Here is a 26,944-nt window from a genome sequence, read left to right as displayed (position 1 = left end):
CACATCGCCCCACACTGGAACAATACGTGGGGCCCATCATAGTGCAAATGATGGGACATTATAGGCTACGGCTCGTGGTGGCGGAACCGCTCATTATCGTACGTGGAATCAGTACATAAATCTAAACCCCGAACATTCATGCTATGGCTCATCTGAGACGTTGATTTACAGGGCTGATTTATTGGACAGAAACCGACGGTCTATAAGTTGACTAGGCCACACAAAATCCTGGGCCCCTTTGTTATCAGCTGAGCTGAGGATTAGACACTTGGTGCATCTTCAGCCCTTCTTGTTCTTTTCTTATTTTTAACGTTAATATAATAATATTCTTCTACTGTTATTGTAGTATTTTGTTATTTTATTATTATATTTCTGCATAGAGACAGACATCGATCGATCATCGATCGAAGATTTTTGCATCGTCTGTGGTGAAGACGTAATCAGCGAACAGACATTCTATGGCAACAATGGAGATCGCTCTACAAGTGCAGAGACCCGTCTGTTACAGAACAACCTTCCCTGAAAAAACTCATTTGAAGGTCCAGCCGCCTGTTAGATTCTTCTCTCATGGCAGAACCAATCCGTTCTCGCATGTAATTCCTCTTACTTTGCCCTCTTTCTTTCTTCTTTCTTCTTTTTCCCTTATATTTAAATATATATATTTTTATGCTTCACTGTGTACTGTTTCTTTTGCTTCACTGAGTTCTTTACTGCGTGGGGTCTAATCTTTAAATGAGTTTCTTTCATCTATTTATTTGTTTTCCTTTTAAACACCAACCGATATGAGAAAGAGTATTTATTTGTTTCATAATGTCAAGTTTCGGGTTAATGGTTAGAAATGTTTCAGCTTTTCTTTCCTTTATCATATATCTATTCTCTGGGATTGTTTTTTCTTATTTTAGATTGGAGATTGAATGCTTACTTTGAAACCGACTTTAGTTTTGTAAAAGGTTGCTCTGGGTCCTTTGGGAGTTGGGGCATCAAATAGTTTTTAAATAAATTCTGTTAAGTTCACAGAGTTCAGCTGAATCAGTTATGTTTTTTTTGCTTGATTCAATCGTGGGAGAAGATTTCTTTACATTTCGATTTATGTAGTTTGAAGGATTTTACTGGTTATAAGACTAATATGACTGGATAAAAAAGACTTATACTTCACTGAATGAAGGTCATGAGAGGTAGCACCTTCAAAATTTTACTACATGTCTTTTATTTGTTCATTTGTTTGTTGTTATTCACTTCAGACATCTCCATGGCGCAAAGAATGTCCAACAATTGGATTGTCGTGTCACATCTTCGCCGGTGCAGGTCAGTACAGTGTGCTTGGTTGTGGGCAGTGACTTCTTTTCGTACTACCGTATCATTAAAATCCAATTTTACTTACTAGCGTTCTTTCGATTTCGTTTTAATTCTAGATTTTTCAAGGAGGAGATCAAGGAAAGGCCAGGTCTCAAGGCCAAAAGGCTCTGCTGCTAAGGGATTCATGCCAAAAATACGGGTTGGAACAAGCATCCAGAGGAGAGAGAAAAGTGATAATGATGATAACGGCAGTTCAAGCCCTTCCCTTCCCGGTGAACATCCAAGTTCCAGCAAGAATCCAGCTGAAATGAAGGTAGATACTGGTAAAAAGCAGGAAACTAAATATCTTCAAGAGAAGGAAGTGGAGGAAACAAAGGTTGAAATTGAAAATAAGGTTGGCACAACAATATCACCAAACAAACAGTTTGGCGTGGTTAAAAGTGTTGATATTGAGGGAAATGGAAGATTTTCCAGAATTGATGATGGTCCAACCAAGTCACAGAAATCAGAAATAATCACTTCAAAGGAATTTGAGGATGATGTAGATGAAACGCCATTTGCAAGAAAGAATTCTGGAAATGGAAGATTTTCTGTAATTGATGATAGTACAAGTAAGTCACAGAAATCAGAAATAATCACTTCAAAAAAAATTGAGGATGATGTAAATGAAACATCATTTGCAAGAGAGAATTTGGATACATTTAATGGCAGAATTATTGGTCAAAGTAGAACCTTTACTGTGGTTGATGAAGATTTGGTTGAAACTGAGTTGGACAAGCCAAAATTACTTGACAAGACTGAGAAGTTAATGTTTGAAGAGCCAGAGATGAAGGAGCATTTGTTAAAACCAAAGATGGAGATGGATGCCGAGGCACGCAGAAAGGTGATTGAGAGTCTTGCAGAGGAGAACTTTTCAAGAGGGTGCAAAATGTTTGTTTATCCTGAGGTAGTTAAACCTGATCAAGACATAGAAGTGTTCCTTAACAGGAATCTTTCCACTTTAAAAAATGAACCTGATGTTTTGATTATGGGTGCCTTTAATGATTGGAGATGGAAATCTTTTACTATAAAGTTGAATAAGACCCATCTTAGAGGGGATTGGTGGTCTTGCCTAGTTTATATTCCTAAGGAGGCATACAAGATGGATTTTGTTTTCTTCAATGGGGCAAATGTCTATGAAAACAATGAAACAAAGGATTTCTCTTTAACTGTTGAAGGTGTAATGGATGCATCAACCTTTGAGGATTTCCTGCTTGAAGAGAAACGAAGAGAACTTGAAAAGCTTGCTGCAGAGCAAGCTGAAAAGGAAAGACAAGAGGAAGAGCGGCGGCGGATTGAAGCAGAAAAGGTTGCAAGTGAAGCTGATAGGGCACAAGCAAGAGCAGAGGCTGCAAAGGAAAGAGAAAGTTTACACGAATTCATTAAAAAGGCTGTAAGATCTGTTGATAATGTTTGGTATATAGAGCCTAAGGAATTCAAAGGTGGGGATCTGGTCAGGTTATATTACAATAGGAACTCACGTCCTCTTGCTCATGCTAATGAACTCTGGATTCACGGGGGGCACAATAAATGGAAGGATGGGTTGTCTATCATTGGGAGACTTGTCCACTCTGAGATTAAAGATGGTGACTGGTGGTATGTTGATGGTATGTGCAAATTATGACTCCTCTCTTGCATCAAGTCATATCCTTTATGCACTCTTTAGCGATAGTGGATTGTGAAAATGGTACTGTGGCACATTGTGCACATACACACTGGTGGCATCCATCAATTAATGGGCCTGATCTACAGACCTTGATTTAAGGCTTACAATTGAACTGATAATATTAGATTAATTTTCTGGTCTATAATTTATTTTGAACCAAAATGGTAGAAGGGTGACCACCTTTTGTTATTTTTGAGGAAAATTAAGAAAAAAGATGTAGACAGTACATGGGAGGATGTGTACTCAGGTTTAAAAAGAGTACTAACTGGTATCATAGAAGTGGTATCCAGTCAACTGGTATTCATCATTTTTTATTTTTATTTTTTTTCCTATCAGTAACTGGTATTCATCAAAATTCACCTTGGGGGAGGGGGGGTGTTCTGATTGGTCAAAGTTCTTCCAGTATCATGCCCTTTTGGCATCATAGAAGTTGCCCTGTACAAACCCCCCTCTTCACACCCACTCTTGCTAAGCCATAAGCAATAGAATTAAGTTCTCTTGGTATACATCTGAGCTGAATCAAAACTGATTGAAATATTACTCTAACTTCATTTCAATACTAGGCCACCTAAATTGTCCAATCTATGATGTTGATTAAGTTAGTCAGGAAAAGAGAAGTTATGTACTCAGTTTAGAAGAAATATCTTATATATAATGCTTTTGAACAGTCTCTATTGTCTTTGTTTGTATTTATTACATCTTATTTTCTTCTTCTAAGCATATTATTTTTCTTTAATTTCAATGTATTCCATGCCAAGAAAACTTGACATATCGTTTGCTTGAAAGAAATAGACAATATGAATTACAGTTTTGGATGTTGTAGTTGAAAGAAAACATATGCATTCAAGACATGGCGGAATCTCTTGGACTATATCTCTTGTAATATTGGTTCTTGGTAATTTCTGGAGCATGCCCAGATGCTCTCAAAAGTAACATTTTTTTTTATGAGTAATAAAAAATTTTTGTCATGTGTAAGGATGTAGAAAGATATAAAAGAGCAATCTGTAACTTTACAATGTTGTATCCTATGCAGACAATTTTTTTTAATAGATAACAGAAATTTCATTAGAAAAGCCAAACTGCTGCAAAGTACATATCAGCTCTCCGGAAAAGGAGAGACAAACACAGAGAAGAAACCTTATGCACACAAAACGACATACCAATTAAAGACCTTAAAGCCTTTAAGAGCAATGGACTGATCCATAGGAAAGCTGCTAGTTTCAACTCCATTTCTTTCTTTCCAAATACTCCAGCAAATGCCAAAACTTGCAAATTGGGACCTATGAAAATGAACAAAAGTAAATACAATACATGGACAACAAAACCATGATCCACATGGTGTCAAAAGTGACATATTTCAAACTTGGCAAACTTGAAAATGGTTTCCTAAGGTCAGTTGCCAGTTTTGAGTATTCGTTTTATTTTAAATGTGACATGCATGCTTAGTATGTTTTGTTGGTCCATGCTTGTATTGTATGTGTTGAGACTTCAGAAAGCACATTCTTTGAATCTTGGTTTGGATGATTTGACTTTCTAAGATGAATCATGATAAATATCTACTAAACATAAAGGTGATTAAATCCTTTCAACAATTTATAAAATAGTTCTGTTTCATTGCATTGCCATTTCTAATAAGTTGTTAATTCTAATACATTTCTTGCCTAGATTGAGTCCTCTTGTCCAGGTTGAGACCCATGTTATTACGAACAAAGGGGTCCCAATCATTGAATTATGAAATTGCTCAACTGACAAGTTATTTTCTTAGTTGAATTTTGAAAATGCAGATTTTTTCAGAAGAGGTAGATTCTGTCATGTCATTTTTATTCTCAATCTGGATGGACTGATGGAATATTTCATGGTTCTTTATTTTTGTGACAGTTGCAAGCTAAAGCTTAAAATTATGTTGAATATACAGGAATTGAGAGTAGCATTGGATTTTTGCATGACATTTACTGTTCAATATGATCCTCTGGAGAAAACTCTGAAGTTTATGCATATTTTATTGTTTGTAGTTGTTGTACCCGATCGAGCTCTCATCATGGATTGGGTTTTTGCTGATGGACCTCCCGGGAGTGCTACAGTTTATGATAATAATAACTTTCAAGATTTCCATGCTATTGTCCCGAGAGGCATACCTGAAGAACTGTATTGGGTTGAAGAAGAACAGCAAGTATATGGGAGGCTTCAGGAAGAGAGGAGGATAAGAGAAGAGGCTATACGTGTGAAGGTTAGTTTAATGTATTGAATCATGATTAGTTTAATAAAAAAGTCATCAGTTACCAATAAAAAAAGTTCTCGATTAAAGAACAGGTTACCTTTATTCCATTTAAGCAAGATGGGTGATTGATCTCCTCTGAATGAGGACGTCTAGAGCAACGTCTGGTAAACCATAAAGATGGTTGATCTTTGGTATACTGGTATTTGTGACATGCTGGGATGGAGCACGTGATTCTAGTGGTGGCTCCTTGTAGCACTGTATGTATCATGAATGCAAATAAGCTGTTTGGCTTTCCTTGTAATATGCAAAATGGGTGCCTTAGTTTACCTTCAAATACCTTTTCTATTTAAACTTCACTTTATCATGGGAAAACCTTTGACATGGTTCCCCCATTTTTTCAATTGGCAGGCTCACATATTTTTTCCTTCTGACTTGTGCTTGTTTTCTTACAGGCTGAAAGAACAGCACACATGAAAGCTGAGACAAAGGAACGGACCATGAAAATGTTTCTATTGTCTCAAAAGCATATAGTCTACACTGAGCCACTTGATGTCAAAGCAGGAACTACTGTTACGGTTTTTTATAATCCTTCTAACACAGTTCTCAACGGGAAACCTGAAGTTTGGTTTAGATGCTCATTTAACCGCTGGACCCATCGTAATGGGCCATTACCACCTCAGAAAATGTTGCCTGTAGATAACAGTCCTCGTGTCAAAACCACTGGTAAGCTTTTAATATCCTTGCACTTCCATTTTGACTAGCATGGGTTTTGAATATGTCAAGTTGGTAGTCCTTGTCTCTTTTTTTCTCTGATAACAGGGAATAAACTTATTTAAGATGTATTTGTCATAGAAAAACACTTGTTTAAGATGGAGAAGAAAAGAGTACATGTGTTAATTCCCACAGCAAGGGGAGAAAAGGAACAAATGAAAACTTCAAAATGGAGGCAAATGAAAGATACAAAAGAAATGTAGCAGTCTCAAATCAAAATGATCACCTATGAAGAGAAACCCTCTTATACAGCTTGCTCCTCCCAACCCCATCCCCAAAAAGATTGTCAGCTGATGAATTGGTCAATATTGAGATTCATCTGAACGAGGTGTTCATTCTGGATGCCAAGGTTGTAGTCTCCCATAGAAGATGAAGAGGACCATTGGCTGGGTGAAGAAAGAGCCATGCATGCTATCATTTGAAGCTTATGATTCTCTGAACATGGGTGAGGTGGCATTGTTATCTGCCATCAAGGAACCTTGACCTCCTTCTGTAAAGGACAGAATTTTTTTTCCTAGACTCCCCTATTGTGGCGAGACCATACAATTCCTTCCACTTCTAACTAATGGCAGGTTGAGTCCTGCTCCACTTTTGCTTACCCGAAGCTAAAAGAATACATCAATCTGAGAACTTGTAATAAGGCCATTGATCTTGATTGCTCTTAGATAGGGTTGACTATCCTGCATAATTGCTTATCTGCAAATGAAGAAGCTGACTTTTATTTTCTGCCCTTTAACCACATAATCCATGGAAATTCTTATAAATTCTTCTTTAATGAGAATCTGGTGTGCAACTTTAGTGGTAAGTAATTAGATCAACAATCTTTGAAGAACTTGTTAGGAAAAAAAATCCTGATATTTCTCTCCTCCCAATGGTGGCGGTGATGTAAGGTAGGATGGGGGTCCTACAAAATTCAGACCTGGTGGTGAGTTTTGTGGGGTGAAGGAGGGGATTCAGATGATTAAAGATAAAGAATATGGATGAAAGGCAAGTAGACAACTTACTGTCCACCAAAGAATTAGTGAGACGTTAAAAAAATAGAACTCAGAATGTTGAGCAAGAAGAGAGGAGAGGAGGAAGAAAGGAAGAGAGGAGAGGAGAGGCAAGAGGACTGATAGCCCCAAAAGAATACTGCAGGCGTGTGCAGTAGATATTATTTATATTAGTCTAGTCGTACAACATAAAGATGGGGAAATTACAACAGTACCCTTGCGGTACTAAACCTGTGTACAATAACACCTGTCAACACTCCCCCTCAAGTTGGAGCATAGATATCAATCATGCCCAACTTGTCACAGAGATCATGATGTCTGGAATGGTTTAGCCCCTTTGTAAAGATGTTTGCAAGTTGGTTCTCAAAGCTGACATAGGGAGTACACACTGATGACTTTCTCTCTGATAAAATGCTTGTCAACTTCGATGTTTTTTATTCTATCATGTATCACTGGGTTGGCAGCAATGCTTATAGCTGCTTTGTTATCACAGAATAGAGTCATAGGTTTGTCCACTAGGAAACCCAACTCACTCAACAAATTCTTTATCCACATGCCTTCAGCTACCCCGTGGGCCATAGCACGATATTCAGCTTCAGCACTGGATCTAGCCACCACGTTTTGCTTTTTACTCCTCCATGTAACAAGGTGCAGTAGCCACTAGTAGATTTTCTGTCACTTTGAGATCCAGCCCAATCTGCATATGTATAAACTTCATCTTTCAAATGCCCGTGCTTTTGAGATAACAAGCCAATGCCTGGAAACTTCTTTAAATATCGGAGGATTCTCTCTGCTGCTTCAAGATGAGAGGACCTAGGTGCATGCATGAATTGACTGAGCACACCAACAACATATGCAATGTCTGGATGAGTCATAGAAAGGTATAACAATCTCCCTACAAACCTCTGAAACTGTTTCACATCCTTGAGAGGTTCACCTTGGCTGTCACCTAATTTATGGTTGGGGTCAATGGGAGAGTCAACTGGCTTCACCCCCATCTTTCCAGTGTCCTGAAGTAAATCTAGGACATATTTCCTTTGAGAAATGAAGATACCCCTCTTTGATCGGGCAACTTCAATTCCAAGGAAGTATCTGGTAGGTCCTAGATCCTTTACTTCAAACTGAGTGGCAAGAAAAAACTTCAACCTCTGAATTTCATCCTTCCAGTCACCAATAACAATTATGTCATCCACATATACAATTAAGGCAGCAATTTTACCTTCTCCTCTTTTCACAAATAGTGTGTGATATGATTGACATTGCTTGTATCCTTTTTGCTGAACCGCAATATGGAATCTGCTGAACCAAGCTCTTGGTGATTGTTTCAGCCCGTATAAAGACTTCTTCAACTTGCACACTTTCTGTTCATTTCCTTGAGCCAGAAAACCAGGGGGTTGAATCATGTAAACTTCCTCTTCAAGGTCACCATTCAAGAATGCATTATTGATGTCAAGCTGATGTAGATCCCAATCCAGATTAGTAGCAAGGGAGAAAAGAACTCTAATGGAGTTCATCTTGGCAACTGAGGCAAAAGTTTATACATAATGAACTCCGTACACTTGAGTAAACCCCTTTGCCACTAAGCGAGCTTTATTACCTCTCCACTGTTCCATCAGCCCTATGCTTGACAGTGAACACCCATTTACATCCAACTGGAACCTTTCTCTTAGGAAGATCAACAAGTTCCCATGTGCCATTTTTATGAAGGGCATTAATTTCTTCCTTCATGGCATTTGTCCATTCAGGAACTGAAAGAGCTTCTGCCACATTCTTGGGGATAGAGACACTGTCAATAGAGGTAAGGAAAGCACAAAATGAGGGTGAAATGTTCTCATAGGAAACAAAGTTGGAAATTGGATGTTTAGTGGTGCACAATCTAACACCTTTCCTGTGAGCAATAGGAAGGTCAAGGTCATTAGCAGTAGAGGAATCGTTTTCAATAGAATCAGGAACATCATTGGGAGCCAAGTTACCTGAGTGAGTATGATCCTCCCCCGAGAAGTTTGGTGGCACTGGAGGTACAGCTTCCGGATTCTCCACAGCTCTTGAATTTGGTTGGCCTTTGCGACGACGAGAAAAGACACGAAACGGCGGAGGATCAGGAAGAGAAGGGAGTTAAACCAGTTTCTCCTCATGCCTACACTCCCCCTGAGGAGAAACAGGATAAAAAGGCTCATCTTCAAAGAAAGAAACATCCATGGAGACATAGAATTTCCGAGAAACAGGATCAAAACAACGGTACCCCTTTTGAGTGAAGGAGTAACCAAGAAATATGCAAGGGATAGCACGAGAATCCAATTTCCCACGGGTGAGAGACAGATTTTGGACAAAGCACTGACAACCAAATACACGAGGAGGAATAGAAAGAAGGGGAGCCTTAGGAAAGAGAAGCTGATGTGGGTCTTTGTACTCTAACCAACGAGAGGGCATACGGTTTATGAGGTAAGTAGAACAAAGAACAACTTCAAGCCAAAAACGTTTGGGGACATTCATATGAAGTAGTAAACCCCGAGCCACTTCAAGGATATGTCGGTTCTTCTGTTCGGCCACACCATTTTGTTGTGGTGTGCGGGCACAAGAGCTCCGGTGAAGTGAACCACACGAAGCAAAGAATTCAGTGAGATCACTATGAAAAAATTCTTTTGCATTGTCTGACTGAAAAATTTGGATTTCAATATGAAATTGAGTGAAGACCATCCGTTGGAAATCTTGAATGATTTTTGGTACTTCCTCCCTGGTTCACATCGGATATACCCAAGTATGTCTAGAATAATCATCAATGAGGGTAATGAAATACTTGTAGCCACTCTCAGATGGTAAAGTAACAGGGCCCTATACATCAGAATGAACAATGTGAAAAGGAGGTTCAGATTTACTATTTTTCTAAAGAAAATGAGTTCTACAATGTTTACTTAACTGACACGTTTGACAAGAAAAATCAGAAACAGACATTGACTTAAACAATTATGGGAATACAATTTTCAAAGACTCAAAAGACAAATGACCAAGGCGACAATGCCATAAATAAATTTTACTCTTACAGGACTGACTCATAGACTCTGTACATGAAGACCAGCCCTATTCTCCAACATGTAAAGTCCATCAACCATACGTCTCCTACCAATCGTCTTCCCTGAGGTTAGATCCTGAATCACACAATGAGAAGGGAAAAAAGTCACGGAGCAATTTAAGGAATTAGTAACACTACTAACAGAGAACAAATTAATGGAAAATTTTGGAACATGAAGGACATCAGAAAGGGTAAGACCAAGAGGAAGAGAGAGGGTTCCTTGACCAGCTATGGAAGTGTATGATCCATCCGCTAGTCTCACCTTGTCTCTTCCAGAAAGAAGGTGATAGGTTTGAAAGTAAGAGGACGTACCGGTCATGTGTTTTGACGCTCCAAAATCAATGATCCATGGAGAGTCAGGGGTGTGAGAAGCAACATGGAAAGCTGTGGCAGGGTTACCTGACGTAGATGCAAATGAGGTTGAGGGAGGAGCATCCATCTGACGAATTTCTCTACCATAGAGCTCTAAATGGTCACGGAAGGAATTCATAATATCCTCCCTCGGGTCAGATCCAGTGAGATGTGTCTGAGTCACAGTAGAAATGGGGGGCTGATTCTCTCGAGTAACCATGTTGGCCATGTGGTGTTTCTTTGTACCTTGCTGTCCGGGCCTCTTATTCACATATGAACCTTGTTTCTTAGTTAGATCTTGAGCCCATTTTGGTTTTCCATGAAGATCCCAACAGGTATCTTTGGTTTGTTGGGGTTTCTGGCAATGAGTGCACCACAATTTGTCCTTATCTTCTGTTTTTTTCTGGAGATCTCCTTTCCTAGAAGAAGATCCCACACTAGTAGAGATACTCCCTTTTGCTGCCAATGCAACTGCATCCCCACCAGGGCTGTTCATCAAATTCCTTCTGCTCTCTTCAGATTGTACAAGAGCATAGACTTCCTGAATGGATGGGAGATCCTTAGAGCTGAGAATCTGTACTCTAATAGATTCATACATAGGATTCAGACCATGTAAGAAGGCAAACACTCTTTGTTGGGAGACAAGTTTCTTGTACATTTTGGCATCCTCATCACACTTCCAATCCACATTCTGCTAATGGTCCAAATCCTTCCAGACAAAAGTCAAGTCATAGTAATATACTGATAAACATCTCTCCCCCTGTCTACAAGTAGATGATGCTGCCTGCATTTGATAAATCTTGGCATAGTGTGGCAATTCTGAATACGTAGATTTTGCTTGTTCCCAGATCTCATTTGCAGTTTCAGCCCACATGAAATTCTTCCTTATTTGAGGTTGCATGGAGACCAAGAGCCAAGACATAACCATACTGTTCTCCTAATTCCATCTATCATATTCAGCACTCCCAGAGGGTGGTTCTTTGATTCTCCCATTAATATAGCCTATCTTCCCCCTTGCAGTGATGTATAACTTGATCCCTCTTGACCACTCTAGGTAATTTAAATCATCAAGAGGGACAACAGCCATGGGAAAGGATAGGTCACCCCCACCCATTCCATTCAGCATTGAGGAAACTCCAGATGTGGCTGAATCTTCACTAGCCATGGTTTCGGGTTTAAGAAAAAAAACAACAACAATCAAAGAAGTACTACCGTATAGGGTTGTTACAGAAACAGGTCCTTATGACCTTCAGTCCACAAAAGAAAGAACACTTGCTATCTCAGCACAGCAACATGTCCTTCTGACCTACGGTTTCACTGGGAGCAAAGACTGAACACTGCTGTTGCAGTACTTGAACAGGTCTGTATGACCTACGATTTAGTAGGAATCCAAAAAACCAACACTGTAGTTGCAGTACATAACCAGGTCTGTATGACCTATGATTTTACAGAGGTCAAATGACCCCCCAACAGAATGAAAGAAAAAATACAAGGTGAAGTTCACCACACACCTAATCGGCAGACTTGGTAGCCGAACAGTCAACGAGATCGACAGGGTAGCCGAACAGTCAATCAACAGGGTAGCCGAACAGTCAATCAATGAGATCAATACAACACCAACTCTTTGAACATCAGATGATAGCCTCTCTGTAAACCAGAACTTCCTCTACGAACCTCAGATGATAGCCTCTCTACAGTCGAACAGACAATGGATACAACTTTTGGGCTGGAAGATGAAAAGTCTCTATAACTAGAACCCTTTTTCTGCGTTGGAAGATGAAAAATCAGGCAGGCATCTTCTTGCATAAGGTTGAACTGAACACAACAAATTAGCAGTTCGATGGATACAACACTGGGAGATGAAGAGACTATCTGCTCGACATTGACCACAACAGCTTTGCTTAACACCACCCTTCAGGCCTGGACGACTTGCTCTGATACCATGTTGAGCAAGAGCAAGAGAAGAGAGGAGAGGAGGAAGAGAGGAAGAGAGGAGAGGAGAGCCGAGAGGATTGAAAGCCCCAAAAGAATACTGCAGGCGTGTGCAGTAGATATTATTTATACTAGTCTAGTCGTACAACATAAAGATGGGGAAATACAACAGTACCCTTGCGATACTAAACCTGTGTACAATAACACCTGTCAACACAGATCAACTCTTTTTTTTATTGTAATTACATTAAATTTATAGATTAAACTTATGAACTCGTATCTCCCTTTACAGGCTCCAATTTGGACTAGGAAACTGACTTAAATCAACTTACTAATTACTTTAGAGCTGACAGTTGGAGACAAATCCTTAACTAACCCATGGGGACACTCCAATAAGGACTCAAATTCCTAAAACTACTCCAATAACACTTCACTAATTGTACTAAAATGAAATTAATGTAAAGACACCAAAAATTCTTAAAATAGTAAATTGCAAGTTTACCATAAACAATGAGTATGGGAATGATACGTGTATGCATGCACTAGGCGGCAACAGCAGCAGGAGACTCGGTCAAAGTCGACAGCAGCAGGAGACTCGGTCACAATAGTTTCTTAGTTGAAGTATTTTGGATAAGCCTTAGCCATTTCTGTTTCATTTCTGTTTTAATAGATAAGTCATTTCTGTTTCTTTTGTTGATAAGCTCCTAAGATCATGGGGCGGTAGTTCCTATCTTAATTCCTGGTTTGTAGCACAACAAGGCTATAGATATAGCCTGAAGAAAAGGAATAAAGTCATTAGCTTTCCTACAATCGGATTCCCCCTCTCTCTTCTCCTTCTCCTACTCTCCCTCTCTCCCTTAAGCTCAAACATATCATTGGTATCAGAGCCGGTTCCGACCATGGACACTCGCGGCAAAACCAATGCGGAATTCCGCAATGAAGTCAACGAGACCTTAGCACGACATGAGTCAAGCTTCGACCAAGTGAACGCTGTTTTGCAAGCAGTGTTAACCGAACTCTAAGCCTTTCGAGCCTCACGAACCACTCCCGAGACCAACCCTTTTGCACATGAAGAGTCCTCACACCCGCACACTTCCCGTTCCACCTCCACCCATGATCACCCTTGTCAGCATGTCAAATTGTCGTTTCCGAAATTTAATGGGGACGATCTGAGCGGCTGGATTTACAAGGCAGAGCAATATTTTGACTTCCAAAATATTGTATCGGACCAACAAGTGCATCTAGCTTCCTTCCATCTAGAAGGCATCGCCTTGCAATGGCACAGGTGGCTGACGAAACATCGTGGACCGCTCACATGGGAAGAATTCTCTAAGGCGGTTCTACAACGATTTGGTCCAACCGACTACGAGGATCCGTCGGAAGCTTTAACTCGCCTCAAGCAAACTACAATTGTGGCAGCTTACCAAGAAGCCTTTGAACGGCTCTCCCATCGAGTTGACGGCCTACCCGAGAGTTTTCTCATTGGTTGTTTTATTGCAGGACTTCGCGATGACATTCGTATAGACGTGAAGATTAAGCAGCCTAGAACCTTGATAGATACGATTGGAGTTGCTCGACTAATTGAGGAACGGAACCAGCTACAATGGAAATCGAACCAGCAAGTTCGATCCCAACTAGCCGTAGTATCCCAGAGGGGGACACCTAACCCAATGGCGGGTGTGCTCAGGCCTCCACCAACCCAGCGCACGAACCAGGTTCCCAGCGCTCCACCATCAACATTCCGACGACTCACCAACCAGGAGGCGCGAGAATGTCGCGAGAAGGGACTATGTTATTATTGTGATGAGAGGTTCACCGCTGGCCACCGTTGCGAGCGATCACAATTATTCATGATCGAGGATCCCGTACAGGCGGACACGGAGAATGTCGAGCCAGAGGCAGAGAACCAAGAAGCGATTCCTGAGATCTCCTTCCATGCAATTGCAGGAGCTGAGCACCCGCAAACCATACGCGTTCTAGGTAAGCTGAAAAACAAGAACGTGGCGGTGCTTATTGATGGCGGTAGCACCCACTTCATTGATCAAGCCATAGTCTCTAAGTTAGGGTTACCAGTGAACCGAGACAGAAAATTCCAAGTCATGGTCGCCAACCGGGAAAAGATAGAATGTGTGGGGTAGTGCCGGGCTCTCACTCTCGCCATCCAAGGGCATCCCATTATTGCTGACTACTACGTTCTTCTAGTTGCAGCCTGCTAGCTGGTATTAGGAGTACAATGGCTAGAAACTCTTGGACCCATCGAGATGGATTACAAACAGCTGACCTTGACGTTTAAGAAGGGAGGAGTCTCTTGCACCTTCCAGGGAGTGGGATGAGCCAGCATCGAAGCCTTAACCGACAAGGAGTGCAATGGATTACAAGGTACGGGGTTCCTTTTCCAAATAGTTCCTTCAAACTGCAGCAGCCAACCTAGTTGTTATCCACCTGAGATGGACCACATCCTAACCGAGTTTTCTCATGTATTTGAGCCGCCCACCAACCTGCCTCCTAAACGACCACATGACCATCAAATTCCGCTCCTTCCCGACAAGGGACCAGTTAGTATGAGGCCATATCGGTACCCATATTATCAGAAGACGGAAATAGAAGAAATGGTGAAGGAGCTTCTGCAGTCAGGATTGATAAGACCAAGCAACAACCCATTTTCATCACCGGTTTTGTTAGCGAAGAAGGTTGATGGAGCTTGGCGATTTTGCGTGGATTACCGAGCACTGAACGACATCATGGTTAAAAACAAGTACCCCATTCCTGTGATTGATGAACTATTAGATGAGCTCCACGGGACCAAATTCTACTCCAAACTGGATCTACGGTCAGGGCACCATCAGATTTGGGTGCGAGAAGATGTTCCTAAAACAGCCTTCCGGACGCATGAAGGGCATTACGAGTTCTTAGTGATGCCGTTTGGCTTGACGAATGCACCTGCAACCTTTCAAAGCCTCATGAACGACCTCTTCCGTCCATACCTCCGAAAATTTATTTTGGTCTTCTTCGACGACATTCTGGTTTATTTGAAATCATGGGAAGACCATATATCTCATTTGCGAATTGTTCTAAAAATATTATCCTCTAACCAATTATTTGCAAAAATGTCAAAATGTCGATTTGGTGTTTCGCAGGTCGAGTACTTGGGTCATATAATTTCGGAGCAAGGCGTGTCGGTTGATCCAACCAAAATACAAGCTGTTATCGAATGGCCTACACCGACAACAGCAAAAGGGGTCCGTGGCTTTCTCGGTTTAGCGGGTTACTACCGGAAGTTCATCCGTAACTTCGGAAGCATAGCATCTCCCTTGACCCCACTATTGACCAAGGGAGGATTTCAATGGGACGAGACAACAGAGCTAGCCTTTCAGCAGTTGAAGAAAGCACTCACTTCACCAATCCTATGTCTTCCGGATTTTTCTCAACGATTCGTGATTGAGTGCGATGTGAGTGGAACTGGGATTGGTGCAATCCTTACCCAGCAAAACCGGCCGGTGGCCTATTTTAGTGAAGCACTGAAGGGGTCGGCCTTGGCACTATCCACCTATGAGAAGGAGATGTTAGCTATTGTCAAAGCCATTAAGAAATGGCGCCCATATCTGCTTGGGAAACCTTTTACAGTCCGCACCGACCAAAAAAGCTTTAAGTATTTACTCGAGCAACGGATAACTACACCAGCACAAACGCGGTGGCTGCCAAAGATACTTGGTTATGACTACGAGACCGAGTATAAGAAAGGGGTTGAAAATCAAGGTGCGGATTCCTTGTCGCGTATGGTCGAATTTCAATTTCTGTACATCTCTATACCACATGCAAATTGGTGGCCGATGCTACAAAAAGAGGTCGAACAACACATTTTATGAAGAATTGATGAAGAAGCGACCCTCCCACAAGTTGCTTCAACGAAATGGGGTGTGGTTCAAGGGGGACAAAATTTATTTGAGCCCCGCCTCCACCTTGATTTCAAAGGTAATGGCGGACTGCCACTCATCCCCAATAGGGGGACACTTTGGGTTTCATAAAACCCTCTCTCATATCAAGCACAGTTTCCTTTGGCCTAAAATGCGTCGGGCGGTGAAGGAATTCTTGCAACAGTGCGACGTGTGTCAGCGCTTCAAGACAGATTGCATGAGGCCAACAGGGTTGCTTCAGCCGCTACCGATTCCCACTCAAATGTGGACAGATATCTCGATGGACTTTATCGAAGGGTTACCACCTTCCAATGGGTATACGGTTATCATGGTAATTGTGGATCGGTTGACAAAATATGCCCACTTATCCCCTTAAAACACCCATTCACCGCCGCGACAGTCGCTAAGGCATTTGTCGCCAACGTTGTCCACCTACATGGAATTCCGAGATCCATTGTTAGCGACCGCGACAAGGTGTTTATCAGCTCATTTTGGCAAACACTTTTCCAAATGCATGGGACGAAGTTGTGTATGAGCTCAAGTTACCACCCCCAAACCGACGGGCAAACCGAAGTCGTTAACCGAACGTTGGAGCAATACTTACGATGCTTTGCAGGCGACTAGCCGCGGAAATGGTTAGAGTGGATTCCTTGGGCAGAGTACAACTACAACACATCCACTCACTCTTCCACCAAGATGACACCCTTCGAAGCAGTCTACTGTATCCCACCCCCAAGTCTGCTGACTTATGTACCAGGCACTGCTCGAGTAGGGGCAGTCGATGAATACCTACGTGATCGGGACATCATCCTACGCGAGTTGCAACATAACCTTTAGGTAGCTCGGAATCGGATGAAATGTCAAGCAGACCAACACTGACGTGAAGCTTCATTCGTCGCAGGTGATTATGTGTATGTGAAGTTGCAGCCTTACCGAAAAACTTCTGTGGCGTTTCGGCGTTCTATGAAGCTTGCCCCACGGTACTTTGGGCCTTACCCAATCATTGAGAAGATCGGTTCGGTGGCCTATCGATTAGCCTTGCCTCCTGGCTCTTAGATCCATAATGTGTTCCATGTCAGTTTACTACGGAAGCATTTGGGACCAATCACCCCAACTTCCACCCAGCTACCCCCGATCTCAGATACTTCGACCATCCTTCCACAACCGGAAGCTATCTTAGATCGTCGTATTATTTGCAAGGGCAAATACCGTCCAAAATCTGAAATTTTGGTCAAATGGGTAGGGGCACCAATTGAGGACGCAACCTGGGAAAATGAATGGCGCTTCACCAAATCGTATCCTGACTTCCTTGTGGACAAGGATCCTTCAGGGGGGAGGAAATGATACGTGCATGCATGCACTAGGCAGCAACAACAACAGGAGACTCGGTCTAAGTCGACAGCAGCAGGAGACTCGGTCACAGTAGTTTCTTAGTTGAAGTATTTTGGATAAGCCTTAGCCATTTCTGTTTCATTTCTGTTTTAATAGATAAGTCATTTCTGTTTCTTTTGTTGATAAGCTCCTAAGATCATGGGACGGTAGTTCCTATCTTAATTCCTAGTTTGTAGCACAATAAGGCTATAAATATAGCCTGAAGAAAAGGAATAAAGTTATTAGCTTTCCTACAATCGGATTCCCCCTCTCTCTTCTCCTTCTCCTACTCTCCCTCTCTCCCTTTATCAGGGAATTACTAAAAATACAGAGTTCAAAAGTTACCAGAAATGGTATAAAAAAGTTACCAGGAATGGTAATTTTGAATAAGAGCAAATTTGTAGAAAAATTGAAACCTCATTCTTGAGACACCTACAAATAGAAAATAAAATTTAAAACTCAAACAATAGCAATATCCTATCATCCAAAAATTCTGAATTCGGTTTAGGAATAGAATTATGTGGAGATGTACTAGAGCAGCAGTGATCTGGACAGTTTGGGAGGAAAGGAATCTAAGAATCTTTGAAGACAAGGAAAGAAGTAAAGAATCTGTGATTAAGGTGATTACTCTCAGAGTAGCGCATTGGTCGAGCACTTTAAAGATCTTTGCTGACTTTAAGGTTGGAGATTTCTGCAGATTGTGGGGAATAATTGCAGGTTCTTCGTCTAGAAGACAGATTGTTCATGAGGCCTGGTCTCCTCCATGTGTTGGGTGGAAGAAATTAAACTTTGATGGTAGTTGTATGGGCAATCCTGGACCATTGGGTATTGGTGGGGTAATTAGGGAAGAAAGAAAATAGAAGCATTCTAGCTTGGTACTCAGGTCCTATTCAGCATGGAGATGTGGTGAGATCAGAATTATTGGCAGCAGTCTATGGAGTAGAGAAAGCTAAAGAAATGGGGATTACTAAGATTCATCAAAAAAAGGGGGGATTACTAAGCTGATTATTGAAGGTGATTCAAAAGTAGTTGTGGGCTGGTTGAAAAAAGGGGAAGGAATCATATGGAAGTTAAGGAATGAATTCAGGAGGTTCAAGCAGATTTCTAAAGATATGATGATCCAAATAAGATGGATAAGGAGGTCTGCAAACAGTTTGGCTGATGGTCTGACAAAGCAAGGAAGTCAAAGACGATCTATGTTCTGGGCAATTCTGTAAATAGTGAATAGTTTCTGGGTGGGCTTTGTTTTTGTGCCTACAACTCTTTGTTGTATCTCTAATTTTTAATCTAATGAATCAATTTCGTGTTGCTGATAAAAAAAAATAGAAAAGCGTTTCTTTCTCCATGTATTCTTTCCTTGCTTTAGTATCTGCAGCAGGGGGGGGGGACGCTGGGTTACAAAGTAATGTTGTGTACCACTCTCCATCGCTCCATCCGCATTGGTTATTTTGCAATGTTCTGTGTGGATAATTTGTAATTTATTTTTTGAAACAAAGAAACAGAGCAAGCAATTTTCAACATAAAATGATGAGAAGCATGCTGATTTATGTGAAGAGATATATCTCAATGCTGGAAATATTCTTTGCGTTGTTGTGTTGCTTATATTCCTGCCATGCGACATATGAAATTGGAGCTGTTAAAATAGGTTTCTCTCCAGTTACCTCTGCAGTAAACTTTATGTGATTCATGTGATCAACATTTTTACTTCATGTGATCTTTTATATTGTACTTGTTTGCTTGTGCTCATTTGTGTCTGTGTGCAAATTCTTGTCTTACAATCCGATTCTGGATTTAAATTTGTGGAATGTCATGTCTCCTTGCAGTCAGGGTTCCATTGGATGCATATGTGATGGACTTTGTTTTCTCTGAGAAGGAAGATGGTGGAATTTATGACAACAGAAATGGCATGGACTACCACATACCTGTATTGGGAGGAATTACAAAGGAGCCACCAATGCATATTGTGCATGTGGCTGTTGAAATGGCTCCCATTGCAAAGGTCTGTTATTTATATATTTTGATAATTTTGCAAAGGTCTGTTTTTGTTATCTTCATTTTATTTCAAAACTACATGCTGTTCATGTTCAACCTCCATTAGAGCTCCTAAGCGTCACTTCAGAAAAGACAGAAAACATTGGCTTTTCACATTTTGCATTTTCATTGTAAAGACAGTATCATTTCCTAAAGAGACATCCTTTGTTTTCATAAAAAAAAAGATAATAAAAAAGAGAGATCTGTTTTAAATTTTTAGGTTTCATTATGGAGATATCTGGCGGAGAGTTTCATATCATCTGAACCATCAGCAAAAGATAATAATAAAACAAATGTATATTATTCTTGAAGATCAAAACTCTAGTTTCTAGGCGGGGTACTATTGGTGGTCAGTGAATTAATGTCAATAAATGGTTAATTTTTGAGGATGCCAGTTTTGTATGTTGGTAAGTCACTAGATGTTGATACTTGATACTGTAATTTGGGTTCACTTGATGTTTTTGGTTCATTTCAAAATAACCTCAAAAGCAATTACCACTATGGTTTTTGTCTATTAGGTGACTTTCAGTACCTTGTATGTTTATTTGTTGTTTCATGTCTAACTGTATTGCAGGTGGGAGGCCTTGGAGATGTTGTCACAAGTCTTTCCCGTGCTGTTAAAGATTTAGGTCATAATGTTGACATAATACTTCCAAAATATGACTGTTTGAACCTCAGCAATGTAAGCTTCTAACTCTGTTGCTTCAATCTAGCCTTTGAATTTTTTTGTATTATTGCCTCTACCACACTTTAGTTCTGATTTTTTTTTTTTTGCTTTTTCTTCTCCAAAAATATGTGGATGTTTTGAATTACTTTCTTTGTTAAATAGACATGCTACCACATGGTCCTGTTATTGCAATTAAGACTGGTATGGATTTCCTCTGTTTTAGTTGAAAGATGACATTCTAAGGTTGGATTTTCAATGATAAATGTGGGAATGCAATGAAAGAACGACCTGGCAACATTTCCTGGTTTAAATCTCAAAATGCCCAAAGCAGTAGCAATTTTTATCCACAAAAGAGATGTGAAAAACACTAAAAAGGAGGAAGAAGCATAAGTAAATATTCCTTTTCAATATTCACCCTCTAAATCTGATTATATTTATTCAAGTCCTCAAAATGTTCTTAAAATTTTTCTTCCATTTTGTAGCATATGCAAATATTTTCTCCCATTTTCGATAAATGAAAGTTAGATTGTAAATGGATATGGATTGAGACAGATCAAGTGGTCCTTGGTGACTATTTTATCAAGCTAGAAAGTGATTTTTAGTGTTCAAAAGGAACCCTTTGTTTCACTGATAGTTCTGAAGGAGGGAATGTAATGATCTTTTTTTATTTTTTATTTTTTTGAGAAAAGACAACATTGTCTTCAAGAACTCAAAAGGAGGGAAAACTGTGCAGAAAAAGGCCATGGAAACACACACACACAGACACACAAAATAAAGGAGCCCATACACTTAGTTTGGCATTGTATTTGCACTATACAAAAAATCCCTTCCCAACCCAGATTTAGCTAAGCCATCTTTCACATGATTCAACTCTTTGGGGATCCATCTGAAGCTGCAGTTCATATTGGAGGAAATGCGATGGATTTCAAGACGCAAGTGGAGAGCTTCCAAGGTCCAGGTGCCTGACCTTTGGTCTATTTTATAGCATTCCTGGAGTCTCCAACAACCCAAGATCTGATTTGATGTAAATTAGCAATTTGAAGCCTTTCTAAGAGAGCACAAGTTTCCGCTCAAGCTGCATCTGCAGCTGTAGTAGGAATATAAGTCCAAAACAGGTTCCCATCTGATCTGCAAATGATACCTCCAATTCCAGTTTCTGTGAAGTCTTCTTGATCTCTTCTAAAACTTCCATCAAATTGCAGGATGTACTCTGTTACAGCTATAGGAGGAAGAGGGGTATGGGTAAGGGAGCTGGCAGGAGATGTGTGCATGATTTACAGCTGGTTTCGCTGCAGATCACCCAAGTTAACTCCAGAAAAAAGTCTTGGTATTCATCATTCAAGTGTTAATGAGGTTCAGAACACGTCTTTTTTTAGCTTTCTACAGATGAAGCTCTGTTGTCAAAGATCTTTCAATTGCACTCTTCCCCAATCTCCCACATAACAGCATGGGTGATAGTTTTCTAACAACATCTTCCCTTACTCCCCAACTTGTTACTTTGCAATTGGCCTATGAACTCATCAACAGTGTTAGGTTAGGAGTCCAGTAGTAGTTGCTTCCAAAGCTCAAATTCAGGAAGTACTGCCAGAGGCTTTTGGCAACCTGGCAGTTGATAAGAAGGTGGCCAATAGACTCCGCATCTCTATAGCACAAACAACATACATGAGGAGATAAGAACACCTTTCTTTTATTTTATTTTATTTTTGTAAAATATGAAACTGTTCAATTTTCCCAAAGAAGCTTCTCAATAAAGATACTCTAGGAGGAACCAAGGAGAGCCATATGGCCTATATCCTTTTGGCAATTAACTTTTGGAAATAAGATCTGGTAGTAAAAGATCCTTTAGGCAATTCTCATCCCTTCTTTCTCACTCTCACAACCCAACTCAATAGAGTTCTCACTCCCCTCTTTTGAAGCCTCATTGATCACTTCCCTATCATTCTCCTATCATTCTCCTCTCATTCTCCTCTTACCATGGAATGTGCTGTGGTGTTGGATGGCTTTAAGGACATGGTTAGATATAGAAAGAGATTAGGATGAGATAGTGTTACATTGATTAGGCTTTTTCTCGAGTCCTTGTATATTGGTTGAGGCTCCTTAGCTTGCCTTGTGTTCCATGATTTAAACATCTCTAAAGTCTGGCACTAAGAATGGAGAAAATAATGGGCAAAATAATTTCCTACTCTTAAGGGGCATTTGTGGAGGGAAGGCAAATTTTTGATGGTGTTTCTTATTTTTTTTTATTGCATTTGAGGCGTAAGGTGAAGGCATGGATGCCTCTGAAATGTAAACCTCAGATTCACACCTTAGCAATAGGAGCCTTTTAGAAGTGAGAGAAACCTATCCATCCATGGTCTAGCAGAGTGAAAAGTTTTGTTTTGATTTATTCTTTCTGGGCAAGATGAGAGTGGTGTTCGTGAGTTCAACTAAAGGAATGTTTGATAGGCTTAGGTTGCTCAATAGAAGTTTGGTAGGGCATTTTGTCAATTTTGAACCAGATGTGGAAGAGGTTTGGGCTTGGGCTTTGGCTGAATGGAAACCGGATGATCCTTTCCAGGTGAGGAGACTTAACGCGGGTTCTTTTCTTTCCTTTTTTTTTTTTTTTCGTTTAGTAGTGAAGATGAAGCTCTGGATGTTCTTAATCATGAACAAGATCAAATACGTTATCCAGAGTTATGGTTGGGAAGATGGAGCCCTCTTGTTGGGGCTTTAAGAAACTTGGGGCCCTCATGTTTTGTCTGGATAAATTTTTTGGCATTCCTCTGTATCAAAGAACCATTCAACCTAAAAGCTTAAGCTATTAAGTGAGGTCGTTGAATAGGTTGATATTCTCTAACACGCCCCCTCACACGAAAGCCCATTGGGCTTGAAGTGTGAACAAGCACAGGCCCACCCATACCTTGTGTTGAAACTTAATTAATTATAATAAGGGTAATGAGAATCGAACACTAGACCACTTGGTCAAAGTAGCTCTGATACCATTTCAAAGAACCATTCAACCTAAAATCTTAAGCTATTAAGTGAGATCCTTGAATAGGTTGATATTCTTTAACACTCTGCACGTCTGGAGTTTTCAAACATTTAGGGCAATTAGAGAAGCATGCGGTAGTTCTTGTTTTGTTGATTCAAGAACCATTGCTTGGAAGAACCTCTTTTCTGCGTGTATCATAATTGAGGTAGAGGAAGCCCACCTTGTTCCTAATTCTCTGTTGCTTCATTACAGTGGAGAACCATTTGACTTAAGAGTAGTGGTGGTCTTACCCAGGTAGATGGCTTGAAAACATGGCTGCGTGGAAGGAGTGGTGTGATACCTCTACATTGACTAGTCCGAAGTTGAGGAAGTTGATTGGGTTCCAAACAAAAGTAGAGTGAGAGGTTGAAGGCAAGGGCATTTTTAAAACAAATGTTGCTAATAATAAGAGTGGGGGGCGGTGGGTTGGGGGTGATTGAGTTTTGAGACGTTAGGAAGGTAGAGAGGGCTGACTCGGGGGAGATTTCAATAGAGGTTTTGGGTAGTGGGGACCACTTAGGGCCAACTGAAGAAGTAATCAAAAGTGGAACACATGGCTTAGAAGTTAATGTAGAGGGAGAGGAGCAAGAGATGGAAGGTCATGTGGTGGATCAATTTAATAAGGGTTGGGACCAGATGAAGGAGTTGGAAAGGCTTCCCTGGTATAGATGAGAATGCTTCAGTTTGTTGCAAGACTTCAATGGCAGAATTTGGAGGAATGGTTTTAGATGAGGTTGTTGGGACTCATTCTTCGATTTTTCAGGAGTTTAAAGCTTTGTCCAACGACCCAAGTGAGGACAGTAGAGAAGAGATGGCTGAGATGGAGGAATTGATAAGGAGGTTTGGAAAGGGGTTGTCGAGGCTTAGGAAGCTTTTTAGGTGTTGTTAAAGGAGGTATTATTGGTCTGGATGTGGTTTGTTGCTCACCTACCCAAGACGAGAAAATTGATACTGTCCAACAACAATATGAGGAAGAAATGACTAGTAGCTTTCGGTTTGGTCATTTGTTTCCCTATATGTTTAAGGGAGTGTCTTTATCGAGTCTTCATTGTGAGTCTTGTGAACTTGCAAAGCATTGTAGACAATCTTATTCAGTAAGTAATAAAAGACCCACTTCTCCTTTTCATATTATGCGCTTTGATGTGTGGGGGCCATATCATTTGCCTACTATGGGGGGTTACAAGTACTTTATCCTTTTTGTTGATGATTATTCTTGTTACACTTGGATTTATCTCATGAGATCTCGAGATGAAGTATCGACTATTGTGCAAAAATTTCATGAACTTATCCTTACCCAGTTTAACACAGTTCAAAATATTTTGTTTTGATAATGCTAAGGAGTATTTTGAGAAGAACCTCTCATCCTACCTTGAAACTTTTGGGGTTATTCATCAAAGTTCTTGTTGGATTGAAGTCTTTGTATGTACGAGTATTCGGCTGATAAGAGTTCTTATTAGCCTATACTTAAGTTTAAGTTGTCCTGTACTGGGCCTTTGTTACTGGGCCTAATCCTGTTTAATGTTTTAAGTTGTCTGGGTGTCCCATCACTAATTAGGGGCATTCTAGTAACTTCCTGTATCATTGTACTACACCATAATATAAATAATAGTACTGTCGACTGAGGTGAGGGTTCGACATTCCTGCATCTCTTCTTCTTCTTCTTCTCTTTTCTGCTACTTCGGCTACAATAATTTAGCTTTCATGGTATCAGAGCATTAGCTTCTTCCTGGTTTCAGCCGGCACACACTCTCTTCTCTTGTTGTCTTTTCATCTTCTCTCTCCCTTTTCTGGGTTGCTGTAGAGAAGACCTAGGGGTGTAAGAGTGAAGCAAGTTCGAACGTAGGGTTTCTCTTGGTTGTGGGACTCAAGGGAAGTAAGACCCAGAAGTAGATGTCCTACTTGGTTATTTCCAGCAAATAGTAGCTATTTGGCTACTAAGAGAGGTCTGTGTAGGACAGACCTAGTTGAGGACTGATTTCAGCAGTCCTAGCACTAGCCGAAAGGGGCTTAGCTACTTCTACAGTTACAGCTTCGGTGCTCCAGCAAGACTCGCACAGACTTAGCTTCTTCTACAGAGCCCACTGTTCACTTGCTACTGTTGCGGCCTCGAACTGTTCACTCACTACTGTACCCGAACTGTTGCAGTTTTTGGTTCAGCCCAAGTGAAGTCTATCTAGTGTTCTACCAGCACTGTGAACACTTCTACCATCATAGCAATGTGGCAAACAGCTCCAAGTTCAGGGTGGTTATCAGTCCGAAACCCCTCACCACTGCTGTGAGATTACCTAGGGAGCTGCCAGCTCCAGATTGTTCAGCACTGTGAACCCTAGTTGAGGACTGATGTCAGCAGTCCTAGTATTGGCCGCAAGGAAGGGCACTCTCTTTACAGTTGCAGTACTCAAAGTTCAAGTGGAGTCTGCATAGCACAATAGTTGAGAACCCTTAGCTTCAGGTCGGTTACCAGCCCAGAACTCCTTGCTTGCTGTTGTAACTGAATTGTTTCAGAACTGTGACAGTCTCGGCAAGTCTAAAACTGTGTCGAGTGCTGTTAGAACCTGCTGTGGTCATTTCAGCTAATCAGATCTGCTCCAGAACTGGTTCAGAACCTTCAGAACTGCTTCGGCTAGTCTCAATCAGTGTCACCTACACAGTGGCTGCAGTCAAGATGTCTTCAATACCCAGAGATGTTTCTTCTAGAGATAACAGGCCTGCGGCAAGTGGGAATTTTGTCACCAGCAACAATGATGACAACTCACAAAATACACCAACAGTGTCTTCTTCTCCTATGGGACAGGTTGTTGATTCCTCTGGAACTGGTACATTGGGCTTCTCTGCTAGTGAGGTTGAGATCCTTAGTAGGGCATTAGCCCGTCTAAGAAATAATTCTTTTGCTTCTACATCTCTTGCTAGATCAGGTACAGCCTCTGCCTTCAGTGCCACTGGCTCTATTGACTCTACTTCTTGGGTTATTGATTCCGGTGCTACTGACCATATGACACATATGTCTTCCCTATTCTCTTCATATCATTTGTTGTCTAGTCAGGATAAGATGAGAGTTGCTGATGGGTCTTTCTCCACTATCTCTGGAAAGGGAATTGTTGACCTAAGCAAGGACCTCTCTCTTAAATCAGTTTTACATGTTCCCAGTCTTACCTCAAATCTCTTGTCTGTTTCAAAACTTACCAAAAATTTGAACTGTAGTATAACCTTTTTTCCTACTCATTGTGTCTTCCAGGACAGATTGACAAGGAGAACGATTGGGTGCGGTCATGAGTATGGAGGCCTCTACTACCTTGATGCAGACATCGGCTCAGCCTTACAAGCGTCTGCTGCTAGTAATCCGGAAAGTGTGGAGTCAATAGCTAAGCTGCATCTTTGGCATGCTAGGCTAGGTCATGTGTCTTTCTCCTCATTAGAAATGTTGTTTCCTGAATTGTTTAAGGGCATTCCAAGTCAGAGTCTAACCTGTGAAGTATGTCAAATGTCAAAACAATGTAGAACTGTGTATCCAATTTCCAGCAATGAAATTTGTGCTCCTTTTGATTTGGTTCATTCTGATGTCTGGGGCCCTTCACCCATTGTTTCCTTTGATGGCTTCTGGTACTTTATCAGTTTT

At 40.8% G+C, this 26,944-nt stretch overlaps 1 protein-coding gene across 4 annotated transcripts in view; it reads left to right on the top strand.

The window, feature by feature from the left end:
* The first annotated feature begins 349 nt into the window (after positions 1-349).
* SS3 (starch synthase 3) overlaps positions 350-26,944 on the top strand; it is a 74,492-nt gene continuing 47,897 nt past the window's right edge. For all 4 annotated transcript variants that reach the window (XR_016085424.1, XR_016085423.1, XM_010280374.3 and 1 more), the window contains exons 1-7: positions 350-593; positions 1,242-1,305; positions 1,413-2,942; positions 5,014-5,228; positions 5,672-5,942; positions 19,444-19,619; positions 20,226-20,333. Coding sequence is in view for 2 of the 4 variants with exons in the window: in XM_010280374.3 (XP_010278676.1) it covers positions 459-593; positions 1,242-1,305; positions 1,413-2,942; positions 5,014-5,228; positions 5,672-5,942; positions 19,444-19,619; positions 20,226-20,333 (2,499 nt within the window). In the remaining 2 variants the exon portion in view is untranslated. The remainder of the gene's footprint in view (positions 594-1,241; positions 1,306-1,412; positions 2,943-5,013; positions 5,229-5,671; positions 5,943-19,443; positions 19,620-20,225; positions 20,334-26,944) is intronic.

Source organism: Nelumbo nucifera, chromosome 1, assembly GCF_055504915.1.
Source record: "Nelumbo nucifera cultivar China Antique chromosome 1, China Antique-T2T, whole genome shotgun sequence".
In the NCBI taxonomy this organism is placed as follows: domain Eukaryota; kingdom Viridiplantae; phylum Streptophyta; class Magnoliopsida; order Proteales; family Nelumbonaceae; genus Nelumbo; species Nelumbo nucifera.
This window is presented reverse-complemented; position numbering and strand designations above follow the sequence as displayed.